The sequence below is a fragment of the Gopherus evgoodei genome, chromosome 3 (genome assembly GCF_007399415.2).
Source record: "Gopherus evgoodei ecotype Sinaloan lineage chromosome 3, rGopEvg1_v1.p, whole genome shotgun sequence".
In the NCBI taxonomy this organism is placed as follows: Eukaryota; Metazoa; Chordata; order Testudines; family Testudinidae; genus Gopherus; species Gopherus evgoodei.
Genome location: NC_044324.1, coordinates 172113649 through 172135662, shown reverse-complemented (window position 1 = coordinate 172135662; position 22014 = coordinate 172113649). Strand labels below are relative to the sequence as shown.

Here is a 22014-nt window from a genome sequence, read left to right as displayed (position 1 = left end):
TTCAATTAGTAACTGCACATAATTACATCAAATTCATAATGCAGTTGAAATACCAACATATCACTAGGACCTGAATAATCTCAAAGTGACTGCTCAAGCATTTTATTTACAAGAAAATACAATACAGACAGGAATGATACTGATATCCAATAGCTAGGGTAAGGAGATTTGGCCGTTTCCTTGTAGCAGAAGTAAATAAGCAATATATAGTAACAATTTAAAATGTCAGGAGAACTTAAGTCTTGAAGGAAAAAAAACCAACTGTACATCCTTTCTTAATGAGTGTGCCAGGTTTTCACAGAACACGAATCAAGAAAAGTTCCTCAAGTTGTATGTAAAATAGCAATTAGCAGACAGTTGATGAAACTCCTATATGGTCTGTGAACATTTTATCACTCAAAGATCAGGTGGCATGTTTAAATGGTGAACAGGACTTCTATTTAAAATAATTCAAATTATTAAAAATAAAGAGAGGATTTAAAATAAAGGTCTTCACTGAAATACCACCAAAAGCTTTAGGAAAGCCTTAGGCAAAAGCACAATGAAAATTTAAGAAAAAGTCTGCATGATTTAGAAGAGATGCATATAGTTTAGGTCTTTTTTACCTTTAAACACACACACGTTAAAGTCTGAGCACTTACTGGATCAACCTGCCATATAATAACAGTTGTGTCCTTTGATCCCGTTGCTAGTTTAGTTCCATCATTGGAGAATTTACAGAACCATACTTCATTACAGTGCTCTGTAAGTATCTGCTGCGTGTAACATGGGAACTGTTTCCTGAAACAAAGTAAAAACACAAAACCATAGGGTTTGTAAAACACAATCTGATAAGCAATTGGTAAAAACTAATTATAAAAGTAAAGATTTCTGCAGTTAAGATGTATTTCAAAAGACAGGATTGTCTTCAAAGCTCATTATGAAATTAACTAGACAGTATCGGTCTAGTTTGAGGGTCACTAGATATTGGTGATTTAAAAAAAAATCATTAACTAAAAAGATACCCTCTTAAATGACTCAAAAACATTAAGATGTGAATATAGCCAATCTACGAAGTCACAAGATCTTACTGTTACCCTCAGACTTCCCTCCCCATTACTTCCTATTGTTTGTTACACTCACTGGGTTTCAGATTAAAATTACAAGATCTTCGGACGCTAACTGGATCTTCCTAAAGTTTTGTAGGATACAGAACAGTCAGGCACCAATCTGATTGGGCCTCTGGACACTACTGCAATAAAAGTTAAGGTTAACAAATTAACAGCTAAAATGAAAAGTCCTGTAAATTATTTCTGGCAACTCCACAGATGTGATTAATTTCATGCTAAAAAGGAGTAATGGAAATACTAACTTTTACAAGATCATTTTCAAGAAATGAAACTCTCATTAATTTCCTGTAATTTAGATTTTAATATAGTGTTTATCACTGCGGTATTTTGTTACTCTGCAAACTACATACAAATACTGCCCCACTTCTGAGAAAACAAAAACAGAACAATAATAGCAGCTAATATCCTCCCCACCCTCCCCCATTATGTGCCAAGGAAAATCCTACCATCAAAACATTAAATTCATGCAGAAAAATAGAGAGAAGTTCAGTTATGTTTGCAGCTCACTAATAGGCACTAAGTAAATGTACAGTGTTTGAAATCACCTGGCTGACTGTGTGTGTTATTTATGTTATGATAGCTTCTAGAGATGCCAATGTGCAAGACATTGTGCAGACACAAGACAGTCTCTGGCCCACAGAGCTTACAAGTTAACTGGAGCAGGAGCCATCTTGTGTGTGTATGTATTTGTACAGCGCTTGGCACAAAGGGGTCCTGATCCATGACTAGGGGAGCTACTGTAATAATTAATATAATTTAGGTAAAACTGGTTATAAAACATTGCTACAAATCTTCTTACACTCAATACTGACAAACTCATGACACAAGTGACTATCCTAAAATGAGTTCTCTTTGTTCAATAATTTTTGTTAGGAGGAGTCAGTGAGGTAATTAAGCCAATCCTGCAAAAAAGTACTACACATTTGATTAGTATGCCAAAGATGTGGAAATCCTTTTAAGATACTCTCTGTGCTTTCTTTAAGTAGCAAGACACTCTTGGTATTGCACTACCAAGCAACAGACCCAAAAATAATAATAAAAACATAAAAGGCAGGAACCACCACCCTACTTTCCCCCTTACAATTAGTTATAACTGAAAAGAGCTGGAGGCATGCCTCCATAGTCATGGTTTTGTGGTTTTTAAGAATGGTTGAATAGAAAAATCAGCCTAATTCCAATATGTTTTGAGGAGGTTTACACAGTATTTTCAAATGGCATTACTGTAACTAGCAGTACTGTAACTGTTTCTAGACAATCAAGATGTTTGTGATCTTAGGACTGTGTAAACTGAATTTGAGATACGGTGGTTACAGAAAGACTTGTTTTAAGCATAATTTGTTATTAATGTTTACTACCGCTCTGCCAGCTCTAATACTGTACTTGCAAATCTGCTGTCCCACTTGCACAAAGCCATTTAGTGTAAGAACATATAAAATATCAATTTAATGAATGAAAGTCATAGTACACAAGCATCATTTATAGCAGCAGACCAGCCAGTCACTGACATGGATTCAAGGAGTCCATGCAAGTAATTTACACTGATTCAAGGAAACAAGGAGAGAAAATACTGACACTTTCCTCTCTCAGCTAATGAAGCAAGTTGCTCAGTAAGTTGTACTTCACAGATACAGTGAAGTACGTATTAAACACATACTCAACCACTGTCCTTTTCAGAATATGTGGAACAGAACAGAACTTGATATTTTTGGGTGGTCACAAGACAAGATGTTGGTTAAGAAGGAGAGTTGTTTGAACAGGTTTTGTTTAGTTATCTGAGTACTCATGCCCAACCATATTTCTCTACATTTCTGCTTATGCAAAAGTCCTTCATTACTCATCTGCTCAGTATAGTGCACTTAAACTTTAGGCCTGGTCCATACTAAAAAGTTAAGTCAATCCAGCCACATTGATTAGGGGCGTGAAAAATCCACAACTTTGAGTGATGTAGTTAAGCCTACCTAACAAATGGCGTAGACAAAAGAGTTCTTCTGTCAACCTAGCTACTGCCTCTAAGGAAGGTGGACTATCTGTGCCACTGTAGCGTTTCAAGTGTAGACAAACCCTTAATGCAGGGGTACTCTATCTTTTGTCAAGATCCAAATTTCTCGGTCAAGATATAATCAAGGTTCGGACTCCAGAGAAAATTATTATTGTTAGGTTTTTTTCTGGTTGTTTTTTTTTAATAAAGTAAATAAAAAAAAATTTCAGGGTCCATTCAAAAAGCTTCTGGTGATCCGGATTTGGCCCACAGTCTACCTATTGACTACCTCTGCCTTAGTGTTTCCTTATGCTTTATTCAACCATGTCAACAACATGGTTCATCAGTTACTGTGTTTTTACAACTTTCGAATTCTAAATTTAATCCTTTAAAAACAGACCAAAAGAATTAAAATTAAAAATTACTGGAATAATAATTTAACAAAAACATGAAAGTGAATTTGTTTCCAGCGTTTACAACGAAAACATTGAATAATAAACAGACACCATCAAGACTGACAATGTTGCTAACCCAATATCTGCAATAGGCAATGCTCACTTTGCTCCCAAAACCTTCAGTGTTTTTTAAATAAAAAATTAATCTTCCCATGCATAATCTTACAACCACAAACTGAAGCGGTAGGAGAGGAGAACCAGGTAAGTATGTAGACTCCACTTTCTACTTCTCAAAAAAGGGTTGGGGGGAGTTAAAATTGGATTGATTATAAAATAAAAGGATGCGGTAAAGGGTCCCCCACCTGCCCCCAATTAAGTTCTCCAGTACCACAGGGCCAGTAATGTGAAAAAGCTTCACCCTCCACTCTGAGAACCCTCTCCCTCATTCCACTTCCTGAGAAGCAGCAATCCTGTCTGTTTTGCTCAACATTGTATCTGTTCGTGTGATATAAGCATACCTGATTACAATATTGCCAGAAATCCATAGATTAACCCCACAAAAAAAAATGAAAGTGGAAGTTACCAGTAAACTATCCTATCAATTTTAATATTACCCAAGTTTCATTGTCTTTTTAAACTATTAGATTACTGTTACTTTAATTCTATCAATTTGTTTACACATAATTAAAAAGGCCTAAAAACAAAATCCAGAATCTGGCTTCCACTGTCTTTAACTCACCTCATTATGCCCAAGCATTGCAGCATGTACGGCGCACCACATACTGATCTCAGACCCCTGCAATAGGTAGGTACAATAGGTTGAGTTGAGGACAGAGTGGAAGCCTTTGTTTTGAAGTGTCTTCTTTTGGGGGGGAGGGGAAGAAAGGGGGTACATAAGACTATGGTTTAATTGATATATACATATACACACACACCCAGTATGCAAGTCTGGGTGTGGAGGATACAAAATTAGAAAGAAATAAAAGTTTGACCTACATGGGCATATATTTACGATGGGTGGAGTTTAGACAAGCCCAGACTTGTAACATTTGGCCCTTAAATATTATTGTATTATTTTATATAACTGCATCTTAAAGGAGGATGTTTCAATTGCATTGATCTCACGTGTTAGCTGGATGCAAACACAGCATTAACACACTTCTAGACTGGCAGTAACTATTAAAAATCAATACGGTCCACAATTTATTACTGCCCTAACGTTAAGAATCTTTCTGAAGTACAAGGACCCCAATTCCTACCCACACTTAAAAAAATTCTTCAAACCACTTGTTATTCCCTAGAATTGAAATGAAGTGAGATGGCCAAAAATCCACACAAGAGAGGAATTTAAGGTGTTGTGGCAGTTAAAAGCGCAAGACTACAAAAGTCTAAAGCCAGAACAATTACTAGAACATATGGTTATAAGTATTAGGATAGTCATTTACATTCTAAATAGAAGCATTGAAAAGACTACTGAAATGGAAATCTTCACTTTAAAAATAGATACCAAATAGTCTAAAGCTAAAAATCCCATGTGGTTGGAGATACTGGCAATTTTTAGAGAAAAAACAGAATTACAAGGGAGTCCTAAGTAGTTAGTAGTAACTCACTATAATAAGCATTTAATATGAAGAAAATCTTCATTATGAGCCAAAGAATTCAACTGCTACTCCAACCACCAAAAATATAAACCACCATCCCCCTTTCTCGTGCTACTTCAGTGTCTGGCAACTTGTGGCCTTACCCCTAACTGTACTCTAGAAATATCTACAAACTGTCTTTGCATTCATGTCACTTCTGCTAGATCCCTGAGGAGCTTTGATTGTCTGAAGAAAAAACACTCAGAACACAGCAACTGTTTCTCTGTGTGCATGATATACCAGCATTGAGTTACTTCCTCCCTGGTGCCTGCAAAAGTTTCACATTTTAGATTTTTAAGCAACACCAATGTTACTCTAGTTTTAAGAAATTCCTTTATTATCTAAACAATCAATGAGTTTGTGTACATGTGAAACTTGCACTTACATATAAGAGTTATGAAATTTGGCTGTTTTCTTACGAAAGAAAACTTTGCCAGATTTAAAGACATGCATTTGTGTGTTCTGTCTTACCTAAAAAATGTGTAATGCAAACTAAGTATGACCAAGAATTAGAGAGTAGAATGCATTCTGTGTTCTTATTTAATGTAACAGCATTCATTCATTAAAGACTAAATCTGGAATCTGACCTTGAACAGTAAATGCAGATTTACCTTATGCATCCAAGAAGTTTGAAGACAAAGAATGGGTAGTAACAATTCGATAGCCCTTAGACAATGACAGAATAGCAAGAAGTAGCAAGTTTGTGCACCTAGATTAAGGCTAAATCCTCGATACATACACCCATCTCATTACAGGGCTGCCCAGAGGATTCAGGGGGCCTGGGACAAAGCAATTTCGGGGGTCCCTTCTATAAAAAAAATTTGCAATACTATAGAATACTATATTCTTGTGGGGGCCCCTGCGGGGCCCAGGGCCTGGAGCAAATTGCCCCACTTGGCCCCCCTCTGGGCAGCCCTGGTCTCATTAAACAGTAAGTTTCATCCCCTCAAGGAGAAGTAGCCAGACATCAAGAAGCATTTTCATACATCGTTCTGTAGTTTGTCTGCACAAACAATTTGTCAACTAAATGGGCCTGGCTTTTCCCAGTCTACTCCAGCATGTTCCAATTTGAAACAACTGTCCTACAGTTCAAAGGAACAATACTGTGTAAGTGGATTGTATTATATATTTAAAAAAAAATACCACTGTCAATTTTAAAAGTAGAAAAAGAAATTCTTACCTACTACAAACATGGTCTATAAGCAGTGACACAGAATCTAGACTGTTATCTAGTTTGGTATTATGATATAGGCACCGGTCTCGTTGTAGCTCCACAGCCTGACGTAGTAGATTCTGTAAGCGCCTTGGGGGAAGCATCACCGATGGCGGTAAGTATGCTTAAAGAAAAAAAAAAAAAAAAAAAACAGAAAAAACCCCACAAAATTACAAACGCACATTTTATCTTTACTGAATAAAAACCCATAAAGGAGTTATAAATTAAAGAAATTCAACCTACTGCTTAACTTGTTAGTTTATAACTGTGCAACTGAGGACCCAAAGATGAACTCGTATTCACTGATGTTTTCAAACAGAACTGTACTTTTTTAGCTCTCTGTTGCTTTTGTTCAGCACAAGTTCCACTCATACAAAGTAGACTGCTGCACGCTGATTTTAACAGTAAAATCCTCAATTGCGAGACTCCACTAGACCACCTTTTGTGCTCACTATGAGGAATTCCCAATTAAAAGGCAACACTATGTTAGTACTGCTATTAATGGAGCAGTAGAGTCCATCACATTACAGCACGCTTTCCAATCTCATTTCATTTGCAGACTCCTCAAAAATTTCAAATGGAAGCACAGACTCCTTTGGAAATCTTTTGACAGTCTGTGGACCCCCTCAGAGGCCTGAGGACCACAAGTTGAAAACCATTATATTATGGATAGGCCCATAGAATTGAAACGAGATACCACATGCCCTAGGATCAGACAGTCCCTGGGTCAGTATCAAGGGCAGCTGCAATACATCCAACATGTTGGCCTATCACAAGTGACATGGAAGAAGCAAACTAACAGTCAGAGCAGATGGCAGTGAAAACAATTCATATACTTTCTACATATAGCAGAGGCACTGAGAACTGAAAGCCGTTATTGTAAACAGCTAGAGGCAGCATAAGATTGAGAGGCACAAGACCAAAGACCCACAAAAATCACTAAGTCATTCCCAGTAACCAGAATTATCTTCCCCATAAAGCACCAGTCACTGATAGTAAGTGTAATTAAAATCACTTTCCTCGAAAAAGTTACCCCATTAAATGGGATGTACTAGAAAAATATTTGGCGTGTATTTAGAAAAATCTATTTAAACGCCAAACATTAAATATCTTACTCTGGAGTTTGTCCAAAAGTTTAGACCTGGAAGCTGTTCCTTTTCCTTCCCATTCTGCTTTTGCACGCAAGTCTTCTGCATGACTACACATCAGATACCTGTAAAAACAAAGTGAATAAACACATCCTATTATGGTTTAAACCTTTTGGAATTCATTTTCAATTGTAAGGATGCCCACATGCTCAGGGTTTAGCTGATCGCCATATTTGGGGTCGGGAAGGAATTTTCTTCCAGGGCAGATTGGCAGAGGCCCTGGAGGTTTTTCCACCTTTCTCTGCAGCGTGGGGCAAGGGTCGCTTGCTGGAGGATTCTCTGCACCTTGAGATCTTTAAACCACAATTTGAGGACTTCAATAGCTCTGACATAGGTTAGGGGTTTTCTAAAGGAGTGGGTGGGTGAGATTCTGTGGCCTGCATTGTGCAGGAGATCAGTCTAGATCAGGGGTCTCAAACTCAAATGATCACGAGGGCCACATGAAACTAGTTCATTGGCCTGAGGACTGCATCCCTGACACCCGGCCTTCACTGCCCCCTGCCGATCCCACTCCACCCCTTTCATGAGGCCCCGCCTCTGCCCTGCCTCCATTCTGACCCCTTCCCTGAAGTCCCCACCTCAACTCCACCTCCTCCCTGCCCCCAGAGGGCACAAGAGGGGTGTGGCGGGGGCTCAGAGCAGGGAGTGCAGGAGGTGTGCAGGGTGCAGCAGGGGGCTCAGGGCAGGGAGTTGGGGTGTGGGGTGCAGGAGGGAGTGCGGGGTGTGGCAGAGGGTTGGAGTTTAGGCAGGGGGCTCAGGGCAGGGAGTTGTGGCAAGCAGCTGGAATCATGTCCCTGTGTCCCCTGGGGGAGGAGGGATGTAGGGCTCCGCGTGCTGCTTGCCACTGCTCCAGGTACCTCCCCCAAAGCTCCCATTGGCTGTGGTTCCCTGTTCCCAGCCAATGGGACTGGTGGGGGGGGGCAGTGTGCCTGGAACCAGGGCAACACATGGAGCCTCCCTCCCCCCCAAGCTGTAGGGACGTGATGCCAGCCGCTTCAGGGAACGGCGCAGGGCTCGAGGGGGGCAATCCACTGTAGCTTGCCCACCCCTGGCCTGGAGGTAGGCAGGGGGGTGCAGGCCACTTGGCACGCCGCAGGAAATAGCCCCATGGGCCACGTGTTTGAGACCCTGGACTAGATGATCATAATGGTTCCTTCTGACCTTAAAGTCTGAGTCTACATGGAGATGTTCCTGTTTACAATTCATATTTAAGTGGAGTGGGGTAGAAGGGACTCTAAGAAGAGAGATCTCTGTTTTGGGACCTTTCTCTCCTCCATCAGCTTATTACAGCCAGAACGTATTGATCTTTAGGAGACACGGTACAGGCACTCCTGACCAATCTGCACTCAAGTAAAAGCTTGGGCAAATGTATGAGGTGTCAAAGACTAGGTTGGGGCAAATTAAAGGGGACAATGATGCTTTATTTTGTAAACAATATATTTCACTTCTCTCCCATGCAGATTTACCCAAACGCTTATGAATTTCAATATAAAAACCCAACTCAGTGACTCAGAAGTTTACATCAAGTTAGACTAGTCAATGATGGCACAAAAATATACCTAGATGTAAACAAGATTTACTATGCTAGCTGATCCCAGTGTGTTTGAGGTATACATATGTGTTTCAAGCTGCATCATACTAAACTTCTAAATTTCTAGCATAATAGCATTGTCAATGATGCCAACACTACCGGGTTCTGCGATTTGTTTCTTGGGATGGTAATGATACAATGCATTAGTAAGATTTATTGTTTGAGTCTGGGTGACTGACAATAGCAATTTGCTCTAGAAGTTCCCTTTTCCTTTGTCACTAACTAGAAAGATTTAAGGAGAGAAGGTACCAGTGCAAGGTAATGAATGAGAAACAAAACAAATCTTGTTTAGACAGACCTTCACGAGAGATGGGGAAAAAAAAAGGAGACACTGCACATGCTGCACTCCCCCTTCACCCCCCAAGAAAAAAAACCCAACCCCTACCAACTTGAGATTTACTCAGATATAGGAAAAGAGAGACTGAACATGCATCCTTTAAAAGGACTGAAATTATGTCCTTATCAGTTTAGGTTCTGATACCATAAATGCAGTATATAGAAAAACACTTATTTTGGATGAATGAAGATATATGAATCATGGTACAACAATACAGTCAGTATAATAAATTTCTTCCCCTTGCCATTTTAAATAGTAGTGATCACCAAGCATAAATAATTCAGATTTTTAAAACAAAGTTAGTACTAAAGATTGAAGAAAGAGGGGAGAGATAGAAGACCCTGCTTCTGCAATGGGATTTTCCCCACCGATTTCAATAGGAGTGGGACTGGGTCCAAAAGGGAGAATAGTGCTTCATTTTTACCAAGACATTATTTTATGTATTCCACGTGATTCAAGTGCACTTTTAATGTTATGAAGAGAAGGCTCAGGAAATACTGACCAGCACTTGTTTCCATTGAATTACACAATCCCTCAGGATATTCTGTAGAACTAGCTGTCCAAGATTGAGCACCCTTACCCACTGAGGACATGAATGCGCTCCGTATTGTATTTCAGTGGTGTCAGTTCACAGCGTAGAACTTGAAGTGCCTCCAGGACCTTGCCATCCTCCAGGTATTCCAGGTACTTCTGCTGTAGCAGCAAGAACTTCATCCTCTGACATGACAGAAAGCAGCAGTCAGGGGAAAAAGGTTGACTGAAGTTTCAGAAAATGTTTGAGCCTAAACAGAACAGTAGAAACCATTCTACTATACCCTTCAGAAATACAACTATATGCAATGTATCATTACTTCTGGCTGGTATTTCAATACAATTGTGGTAGTTATGTTAGAAGCGACCCAAATAATCAATCTTTTCCACCTGCCTACTGGTGCCCCAAATATCCTCTTCTGCACTCTTCACACCCCTCCTAATTCTCCCTATTTTGAACCCATATCCCTTTCAGTCACTATCCTTTAAACCAAGATTAGATGAGATTCCCTCAATCTCATACTCAAAACAACAAAGACAAAACAAGTATGCTGCATGCTTGTACAGAGCATGACCAGGAGGTCAGCAAGTCAACCCCCTAACTGGTTTTATACAGATTATGTAGGAGCTCACCAAGGGATTCTCTCTATAGTTGTATAGCATGCTGTAGCAACATATTAACACTGCAACTAGGCAAAACAAGGCACCATGCAAATTAAACTTGTCTTCCAGAAGTATTAATACTTCCATCTTCTTTTTACAGAAAGCAGAGTGATATCGCTCCCCACATTTAGGGCTCACTTAGCCTATACTCATTTCTCATAAGCATTCACTTCTATTAGAATTCCTATGTGGCCTTCACATATTCTCACATTTCTCATCAATAGTCATGATTCTAACTTTGTTAACATGTTCATGGACAAAATGAAGGAAGGCACTCAGTTTCATATTTAAAATCTGGAGTCCTCAAAATTTCCTAACATGCTGATCCTTAAGATGAAAGTGAGACAGTTTAGTTACTTCTACTGTAACTAAGCATAGCCACTTGGTGTATATATTTTTTGTCTATCTTCACTGCTGCTGCCAGGGGTCATCGCCATGAGAAAAGACACACCCCAGGCCTTCAACAAGTAGTCGGGTAAGAGGAAAACCTGAGAATATATCTAGAGTGAAACAAAATTAAATTAAAGTGATGTGCTATGCTTTCCCCATCTCTATAGAAACTGAATGAAGTGCAAGACAGATCATGAATACACTTCAATATTTGATCACCACCTATCCCTATGTGAGTTCAGCAGACCCCAAAGACCAGCAGCTTTTCCAATACTATATGCATTTACTTATATTAGTGTATTAAGGGCATTATACAATTTTGAGCAAGGTGCTAACCTCTTCAAATCAAGACACTTAAATATGAAACATTTGTTATGCCTTAACTTTACATGATTTACTCCATGTTGTTCATTTTTGCACTTCATCTTGGATAGGGTAGCTAGACTGTCCTATTTGATCAATTTCATTTAATTCTGCTTTTTCCATACAATAGCTCAATGTTGAAGTGTTCTGAGCTGCTAACAATAGAATATTTAAATAACTAGAACTTAATTGAAAAAGATGTATAGAGTAATATTTGTAAATTAAGAAAAATCCTAAATTTTAAGACTAAAGGCTAAATTACTTGAAACTGTCTCTTGATTTGAGGTTTACTCAATTTGACATTTGACTGACTGTGTCAGACATTTTAAAAGAGAATTAATTAGCTTTCATTCATGTTGTTTAAGATATATAGTACTGTCATCACAATGGCATGGAGAAAGATACATTACTACAGTGAGTCTCATAAAAATCTCATTCCTGCTATGTATTTGACTAGATGAGATACACAGATCTTAAATATTTTATCTAGTAATGGTTTTGTCTGATGCTTTTTGAGGGAATTTAACACATTTAGGTAAAATATTTGTTTTCCTTCAAGTGGAATGCATTCCAGATTGATTATGAATACAGCCTACAAGGACTACACTTGATTAAAACACTGAGTGCAACAGACCTTCTGTAACTCTTGAGTACAAATAACACGTATCAAGTTTTCATGTACATGAAAGAAGACTGCTGACTTAATGTATAGCTTTCAGAAGGGTATGAAGTTACCTAGATAAGCATCACCATATAGATATTTGTAGCTAATTTCATACTATAGCATCTTAGTTTTCCAGCACTCTGATGTCCTGTAGGGGATAGGTCAGAACCCCCTTTATATTATTCTCCCTCTCATTGCACAGATATTCAGTTTGTTTGCATTCAGAGTGAAGGGTGAAGAGGAGGCCCATTAGAGAAGAGAGTATGTGTACAATTTGTACAGGTATAATGTTGCAGATTTTGGGGTGACGAGTCATTAGAAGTAAGCCTTCCCCTTTTAATATTTCCTATCCACTTGTTAGGAAAGTGGAAGGGTTGATTCCTCACAGTAGGTGATCACTACATCAACCCCAAACTTCAGTATTTTTTTTAAAAAACAAAAATAAAAAAACCTTTGTTTTCTCAGTTCTTATCCAGAACTTCATGTTGAATATTCTCCAATTCTCCCTGCATATCTCAGACAATATTTTGTTTCTTATGTATCCATCCATTCACTTTTTCTTGGTTTCCCTTATCTGCATGGCGATAACCACTTCATCCAATTACTATCTCTACCTGGCATAATGGTTCTAAAAGAAAGCGTAATTAAAGCCATTTCTGTGGATGAAAAAAAAAGGAAAGGAAAGGTTTTTGTTGTTGTTGTTGTGCCAATATCAGCAATTTAATGGAAATCCCTGTAAAACCAAACCAGAGGCACTGTCTCCATGACTCATTTTATCCACACTAGTACAAGAAGCATGTCAAAATTGACCGACATTCAGCCCTGATATTGTGTATAGCAACCAAGGCAGAGTACTGTTGCCAAGACAGCTGAATATGTACGTTCTCACAGTTGGTTCAGAGCATATTTTCCTTTATAAAAAAAAAAAGTCATTAACTCCATGAATCTTACGCATACTACTGAAAAGGATCTCTCTGAGAATGATACAGCACCAGAGTTTTCATACGTGGAGACACAGTACATATACTAAATGCCACACATATTTTATTCATAACATAAGAGTTGGAACAAAAATGTTGAATGGATTTAATTACAACTAATGTCCCTATCAAAGCCCAGATAACATTTTGCCTACAGTTTAGTCACAACCCTTTTGTTATTGGTTCATGAATGAACTTTTGTCCAAAAAGCCCTACAAAGTTATTTGATACGATGTAGAACTAAATTTCAGATTTAAGTTACAGTATCCCAAACAATGAGAGATTAGCTGTAGAGACCCTTTACACTAAGGTTCATGGATCCTATACTCGAGTTATTTTTAAAGATATTTTCTTACCTTATGTCAGGCAATTCAGCTTTTCCTGTGCCTGAATCAGCTTTTCTGCAACCAGCGCTTCTTGTGACAAGAGGGGCTTTTTCTGGCAAACTAAGTTCTATCTTCGACCTTCTCTCATCTCTTCCTCCTATCCTTTTCCTAATTTCCCCTTCTGCTGCTACCATCTAATACCAGTAGTGCTGATAACTGCCTTTAGTGTCAGATGCCATCTTCCTCAACTGGACAGCAGGGAGTTTAAAACGTGTAACATTCGTTCAGTGCTGTGCGCTCATAGTTATATTACAGCTTCAAAGAAACCCTGCTGGAAAATATATCTGTTCATCAGATGATGTATATATTTTTCTATCCAATATGAACAAAATAAGAGTGTTAAATTGGCTGTGGTTAGATGGTACCTACATATCCAGCTCAACACTCAGATTTCCCTTCAAAAATAATTATAGTCTTGCAAAGGAAAGTATTAGAAGAGACTTCATCCCAATCTCTTTCAATCTCTATCCTGTATCAATAAAACTGAAGAGCCCTGAAACAGTTAACTGCAAACCTAACATTGACAATATAGTTTGAGATGCAGTTAGCCACTTCACTTCTGAATGATCATTGTAAATCCACCAGTTCAGTAGAGTGTGTAGCTACTCTATGTTTCAGTAGCAAAAAGATTCCTCTGTGTATTATCTGGTGGAGAAACCCTACAGGGAATGATGTTCATCTTCTCAGGTTGCGGACTTTAATTCAGTCAAATGTTACAAAAGCTGATGTACAGCACTAAAGATGAATTAACGTACAAGCGTCGCATTCTGCTGTTTCTAGATACTGTATGACATAATTAACAGTAAAATTGGCTCAATGGTTCAATGTTAACGTGACCCTACATAAAGAATTGCCAGGGCTTAAGTTCTGAGCAGGGTTGACCAAAAATCAGGATTGAAAAAAAGTTATGGTTTAAGTGTTTATATTGTCAGTGCTTAAACTATAAAATGGGACGAAAGTGGATGTTTTGCACTTGTTTCTTTAGTTTACTAGTTATATAAAGATTCTATATAAAATATGAACTTTAGACGTTTCTCCAAAATACTCATCTAAGCTGAAAAAGCAAAGTGCAGGGCCTCATTAACATCCTAACTGTGAAAACACCGCAGACCCGATAAGCAAATAACCTATTCTATAAACTACAAGCAACACCATATTTTGATATTCTGAATGTTCTCAAATTGAATCAAGAAAATTGAAGGGTTTTGATCTGTATTTGTGTTTTGAAGTCAATGGAATGTGTGTTCCTATTTAGGAACTTTAGTTTTTCAAAAATAAAAGCCTAAAGTGACCTGCATATATAAAAAACGAGTTCATAACAATTTTATTAGTATATTGAAAATCTAAATAAAACTTTTCATCCTTAACATCAAAACAAAATTGCTTTGAAGTGACAAACATTGTCACTAAGAGAAGTTTAATAAAAATATAATTTTAGCCTCCTAATGCTGCAACATTATGTACATGCTTAGCATAAACGGTCCTGTTAAAGTCAATGAGAATATTTATGAGAGTAAAGTTGTGTGTCTGATTTGCAGAATCAGGGCCTTGATGTTCAATATTTTGTTTTTCCACCTATGGCACTTTTGTAAAAATTAAACAAGATACTCTACTAATAGTGGAATTTAACAATAGCACAATTTTTTCAAGCTAGTTCATTTAAATTAGGTTGAGGTTTTGTTAACTTAAAAAAAAAAAAAGACACTTGATTTATGTCAGCAAAATAAGTTATTCCAGCCTGGCTTGGATCTCCGCTCTCCTGTTCATGGGGAATCTGTGCACGCCATTCTTGGGACAGAAACTTTTATGCTGTTGTGGAGTAGCCTCCTCTAGGCAATCCAGCACAGACATTGGCTGAAACTAGAGGAAGCTGCATCTAGCCACTCTCTTTTAGGTAACCAAATACAAGATCTCTAAGTGAGAGCAAAAGGAAAAAATTAGAGGATCCTGGAGAGTATCCCCTTCCAATAAGGAATCATTACATCTTTTAGGACTTCTCTACACAGCAAATTACTTCTGATTAACCTCCATGTGTGGACACTAATTCCACATGGAGTTAATAAGGAACAGTTAATCTGCTCTTAATTCACACCCTAGTTTATTAAAGATTAATTTTCATGTGTAGACAAGCCTTTAGCTGATACCATAGAGTTAGGAAACCTGAGCTCCCAGCTGAATTCAAATGATCATTGAACAAAACTGTAGGTAGAAGTGCTATTTCTCTTAAAAGCAGGATGGTCAAGTTCACCCAGCTAGGATGAATATCATTATTTGACAGAATAGCCCCAAATCAAGTGTAGACAAGTGAAATTTCACTTGGAAATCACAAGTGCACTGACTGAAATGCTGGCCTGGGCCAAAAACAAAAGTGGATAGCCTTATGTTTTTTGAAAACACCTAACAGCAGAAGAAAGCTTTGGTTTTCATGTTTGGCCCACTACTCTGGATAAGGTTTTCCTCTGGCACCTCAGCCAATTGCATCCCCCACACAACATTACATGAAGTACACACATGGCTAGCCATATTACTCAACAGTAGTACAGGGCACAATTGCGTTTCAGTGGTGTTTACAAAGGAATTGAGAGGAGAGGCTACTTCTCATTTTCAGCTCAGGCCAGATGCAGCAGCTGTTTAATGAACCGCCAGTTTTAAACTTAGATTAATAATTTGTACCTTAATATGCAGCATTTATAGCACTTCCATCTGTAGATCTCAAAGCACTTTGTGGGCAGCTTATGCTCATTTTCACAGACAGAATTTATAATATACGTGCAATACAACTTTATGTTTGATATCCAGCTCATCCTTGACCAAGTCACATTAAAAGTAAGATTCCCTAGCCTATTAAAGTTTACAGTAAAATGTCAGCAAGATTGATTTTCCACACACACACACACACACACACACACACACACACACACCCCTTCAGATACATGTGGTCAAACTGCCCGGTTGAGATTCAGAAACCAAACCCATATGATCTTGGTTCATAAAACACAAACAGCATTTCTTCCCCTAAAGAATATGGCCATATATTGCACTTATTCTACTAAGTGCTGTTCAACATCAGCTGAATGAACACATTTTTTATCTAAAATTACGATGAAGTTTGACTCAAAAACAGAAATCAGAAGCATAGTGCCTTCCAGAACATATAAAGTTGCCAAAATAAGTGTACATTGAATTGAGTGGTTTTACTTTTTTCATTATAGGGTGGAAACAGATGAAGTGTTGGCATTAGTAAGATTACTAGTGATTTAAAAAAAAAAATCTGAATTATTTAACTCCCCCCGCCACTAGGCTCATGAGTGGGAGAAAAAGATAACCCCACCTCTTAAAATAAAGAGAAGTGCCTACATCATCACTGATGGTGCAAAAGCCAGAGATATAATCATCTTTTATTAGATCTGATTATGCTCTATAGATAGTCTGAGCTGTGACAAAAAATTCTTTATCTAGTGAGCTTTCCTTTTCCAGTTGCTACTTATTGCTCTAAATTAAGCTGAAATCTTGCAATAACCATAAATATCCAGAAAAATATCTTCCAAATCAGCATTAAAAAAAAACCCTGACAGGTCACCTCTGTAAGTTTACTAATAGCTTTTAAAAAAATTCATGTACTAAAACATCTGACTCTAAAGATATAGATAATAAAACCAATAAAGTCTTATCCCCTCACCTCACCTCTTTAATTTATTTTCTTACTGCTGTATATGCGGCAGACTTGTTTTTAAATAAAAATCAGTATTTGTTATTTTTTTTTTAATTCATCAGACTCAGTTTAGATGAACAAAATACACTTTACAGCATCAATTTAGTTTAGGACAAGGTAGAGTCTGAAAACAAAATTCACATTTCTATAAGTTTTACTCAGTTGGAGTACTTTTTCCCCAAGGTTAGGGTTTACGTAGCCATTTATACTTTGGATTCACTAAAAGCAAATCGTCCCCTTGTTTTCCTCTTCTGTCAAATTAACCTATTGTGACAAGTACAAAAAAAATCTTATAGTCTGACTTTTTTTCATAAACTTGAATGGACAGCACCATTTTGAATGGAATAGAAAAAAAATGCATATCCCCAAAATGTTAGAACTCCAATAAACGTTTGCTTTAATAGATGCTACGCTCTTGTGTATGCAACAGGCTACCAAATTCTCACTCCTCATGAGACACTGAATATGTACACGTTATTTTGGTATATTCTGTTTGGACAGTTTTTCCTGCTGTCTTTTTAAAAGTTTGCCTTCCAATACTAGCCTGCCAAGCAAAAAATAGGAACTAGAACTATAGTTCAATAGAAAAGACTTTGGAGGGGTTAAACATTCACATAATTACAGAACAAGATGTAACTTCTTTCAGGCAGCCACTGATGTTTTCTTAAACATCTGTTTTTCCTACTTCACTTCCTGTTCTCTCTCTCCCCCTCCCCCACCGGCAGGAAACTCTCCTCCTGACAACAAAATGAATCAGCTAGAAGTAAAAAGCTAAGCAGCCATCAGCTGATTCCTCATTGTTTACAGCCACAGGCAGGCACTTCAAAAAGCAGTGCTACTTTTTTCTCCCAAATGACTACAAAACAACACTGAATAGCTAATGTCCAATTAATTTCAGTAAATGTTTAACATAGTAAAATAAGATGTTTGAAGAAAGACAAGGGCTGTATGTAACCACTTTGATCCTGGGTCATAGAAATAAACCCAGAAACACTTTGTATGTCAACAAAGTCCACAAAGTTACTGAAACCATATATATTAAAACCAAACAAATTGTAACTGTCAAGTCACAGGATCTAAACCCTAGCATGAAACGAGTGAACATAAACCACCAGACTGGTCTGCTTTAAAAATAATTTAAAAGAGGACAAAGCTCTACAAAAATTCCGAAGAGTAAACACACACATTTGTTCTCTAAAAGCCATCTAGAAAAGCAACAGTATTGTTCATTTTCTATATCAGCCACTGTATTCCCATGACATTCTACTGCAGTATGCAAATCCCCACAGTACCTAGGTATTCTACATTGTACTTAAGCTTGGTTCTTTAAGAAAACATAAGGGAAAAAACAAAAAAAACACCACACCAGCTATTTCAAACTCAGAAGCACTTTTAGAATTTCTTTAAAGTAACTGAATTAAGTATCAACTGAAGTTATCCAATTATGGATTTTAAATTAGATATACAGATTACACGAGTTGTATTCTGATCTATGAAGACAGACTTTAATAAATTTACACATTCAATGCACTGAGTATTGGTCTTAATATTTTTAGGCCTCCTCTCTCAAATACAACAAAAAACGACAAGAAAGCAAATTAGTATTGTGCTTGGGATAGCAAGCTGCTAACTAAAATAAACACAGATGCCAACATTAACTCTGAAGTAGGTAAAAGAAAAAAGTGCATTACTACAACTATTCCCAACTACATCTGAAACAATTCAAAATGTGTCTCTTACCACAATTGCATGAGGAGAATGCACCAACGGCTTAAGCTCATTCAAGTCGTTCTCAGCCTGCAGAAATTGGCATAAAAAAATAAACATAAGCTTGAAGAACCATGAAATGCATTTCACATACTATAAATTTAACAGCAGTTATGCAGTCCTCTATGCCCCACATACATTACCTTATCCCATTCTCCTTCCATGACATGATTGCGGAATTTGGTAGCAGAAGGATGTTCTAAACGACATCCTGACTCTTGCATGAGAAGATCAACAGTCTGGCTGCAGGAGAGATACAGTGTAAAAAAAACTGACCAATTTTACTCTTAAAATGCATCACCCATTGCAGTAAGTCTGATATAGTTAAAAAATGACTTTTTATGAAGCAAAAAGAATTATAACCAGATTCAGAAACGTGAAGAGATAAGTATTCCAATCACTCAAGACACTTGTATAGACAGTTCTCTATATCCACAAGAGTGGCTGATCGGTTTGAAAACTTGCATGAAGTGCCAAGATGGTCTTCTTTGACTAACCAATCATCTCAGACAGGCATGTCCAGATAGAAATAAACCAATTTCTAACAGCAAGTTGTCTACACGGAGGAAAATACAGGTTATAAACATTAGATGTGCCTCTATAACCACCCCTAAAGAATGAGTATAAAGGGCTGCCACTGCTCTGTATTAAGATGTCTGCAGACATAGCCCTAGCTTTTGTACATGTCAGAACTTTAAAAGGCTGGTTCCTTGAAATAAAAAATAAGCAAACTCACCAACTTGTAACCCTTCCCTTTTATGCTAAAAATAACATTTACTGTGGTGTAGCCTATAAACAGTCACAAGCTGTATCCTACTGTGGAGAATCTGCCTCCTCTGTCAGTGATGTGTTTTACTTCCTGTACTAAGTTCATTAGACTCAATCCAGCCCCACAATAGTTTGCCATCTCTCCTTTGGTACTTATCTTGTAGCTTTATTTTCTGTGGCATCATCTATAGGATCCCTCCCAAAATCTCAATATTCACCTAGTTGCTGTTATGTTTTATTCAGAAAAGCAGGAGGGAAGTATTTGTAAAATCCAGATGGTTCATCTCTCTGTATTTTATTTCTATTTCCCCTCCCTCCACTGCACACTCACCCAAAAATACTGCAGTGCTCTGAGCCACAGAAGAATCAACATATTTGTAATTTTAATTTTTTCAGTCTATAGATATTAGACATATGGCCAAACCAAACCTACAAAAGCTTTCATCCAATTACATGAATGCAGGCTCTGCAATCAGAATCCTAAATGCTAGTTTAATTCTTTGGTTGGCTTGTTTACAATTAACCAATGAGCTCTTAAAACAAAAAACATCCAAGTGTCCAGGCTCCATTATGTTCACCAGATCACTTCTCCCCCACTACCACATTTGTATTGATCTGACTTTAGTGGTATGTGACTAGGCTTTCATATTGTCATCTTTGGCAGAGGAAGCCCTACCTGTTCCCCACCACGGTTGAGAAACACAGTCTGCCTCCAATGTACAAAGCTGGTTGGAAGAGCCTTAAAGACAGGTCCCTCACGTCATTATTTTCCAACACATTATGTCTGCCCCACAGCTCTCCTTCATATACACTTACTGATCTCTCTTTACAATGGGATATCAAGCTGTGACAAGGCAGTGTGGGAGAGAAGGCGGCCCCTTTCCTCCCCTCCACCATCCAAATCTTACGTATGTGGGTCATAAACAGATTTGTTGGTCTGTCTCCCACGGGCACAAATGGTGCCCTAAAATAGAACAAGTCTCCCAGCACCATTATTTTCCTCGGCCCGCTCCTGCACCAAGCCAGCCTCCTCCCCCACTTTTGATTCCTCTGTTCTTATCGATGTGCAATTCAGCTACATCAGTGCGGATCTGCAGCAGGGGACGGGCCCGGGGCCCCCATCCCCACCCAGCCTCCCTCCTGGTCCCTATGGAGGGGGAAACGGGGGATCTCATAGCACCGCTAAAGGGAAAAGGGAGAAAAACGCCCCCCTGCCGTGTGGGGCTCCCTTACCCCAGCGCAGGCCTGCCCCGCAGGGCCCCCCTCCGCCCTATGGGGGAGGAGGGGGTCGGTCTCCCCTCCGAGGGCGCGGGCACTTACTTGAGGCCCAGCCCGTGGAGGTGCTGCCCGATGAGCCGGATCACGTCCTCGTCGGACTGCGAGAGCCGCTTCTTCTTCTTCAGGGCGCTGCCGCCGCCTCCCCCCAGCTCCGCGGCGGCCGAACCGGGCCCCCCGGCGGCCGGGACCCCGTTGTTGACGCTCAGGCCGCCGGGGCTGCTGCCGCCGCCGCTGCTATTGGCCGCGGAGGCGGAGGGCAGCAGCCCGTTGGCGTGAGCCAGCTGCTCCCCGGCGGCCGAGCCCGACGAGGCCTCGCCGTTCTGGGCGCCCAAGCAGCCCAGCTCCGGGCCCGCCGGCCCCTGCGGCGGCGGCTGCTGCTGGCCTCCTCCTGCCCCGTTGGCCTGCATGGCGCTGCTGCTGCTGCCTCTGAGCGGGGCGGCAGGAGGGGCGAGCCCGGCGGAGAGCGAGGGGGACTGGGACGAGGTGAGGCCTGCTCTGCCCGCGGAAGCCCCGGGCTCGCCTGCTCCCTCCGCCGCCGCCGGGGAGGCCCGGGCTTTCTTCCGCGGGGGCGGGGAGGCTCCGCCGGTGTCCGAGTCGGAGGAGGAGGAAGCGGAGGCCAGAGTTTCCTCGCCGAGAGCGGCCGTGGTGGGAAGCCGGGGGGGGCGAGGAAGGGAGGCGGGGGGCGAGGGGAGGAGGAGCGGGGCCCTGTCCCCCCCGGGGTCCCGGAGGCAGCGCCGCCGCCCGCTCTGGGCTCCCTCTTGTTATTGCTGCCGCTGCCCCGAGCCCCCGCCCGGCCGCCCCAGGCGCCCGGCCTGCTCCGTGCTGCTGGGTTTGTCACTTCTCTGCCCAGCTGCAGCCTAATGGAGTCCGGGCCGGGACGTCACAGGAAATTCCTATACTGCCCCCTACACCCACTTCCGCCGCCCAGAGCGGGATGGAGCCTATGGGGCAAGGGGCAGAGAAGGGCAGGGCTTTACCCTGCGTGTGCAGCGCCAGGGGAAGGTGGGGTGGTACAGACCCAGAGGGGGCTCTGCCACACACCTGTCTAGCTGCCTCCCACCCAGCCCTGTGTGCCTACCTAGCATGTCCCTGTACACAGAC

The 22014-nt window shown here is 40.0% G+C and overlaps 1 protein-coding gene across 3 annotated transcripts in view; it reads right to left on the bottom strand.

The window, feature by feature from the left end:
- The window catches only part of WDR26 (WD repeat domain 26), a 46291-nt gene extending 24531 nt beyond the window's left edge, over positions 1-21760 (bottom strand). Inside the window, exons 1-8 of one of the 3 annotated variants that reach the window (XR_003999702.1) lie at positions 20956-21760; positions 19011-19110; positions 18841-18897; positions 9992-10128; positions 7451-7548; positions 6303-6459; positions 4222-4278; positions 642-780 (exon numbers count right to left, since the gene is read on the bottom strand). Coding sequence is in view for 2 of the 3 variants with exons in the window: in XM_030557423.1 (XP_030413283.1) it covers positions 642-780; positions 4222-4278; positions 6303-6459; positions 7451-7548; positions 9992-10128; positions 18841-18897; positions 19011-19110; positions 20956-21320 (1110 nt within the window). In the remaining variant the exon portion in view is untranslated. The remainder of the gene's footprint in view (positions 1-641; positions 781-4221; positions 4279-6302; positions 6460-7450; positions 7549-9991; positions 10129-18840; positions 18898-19010; positions 19111-20955) is intronic. The other 2 variants (XM_030557423.1, XM_030557424.1) reach the window with 2 other exon arrangements.
- Between the last annotated feature and the right edge of the window lie 254 nt (positions 21761-22014).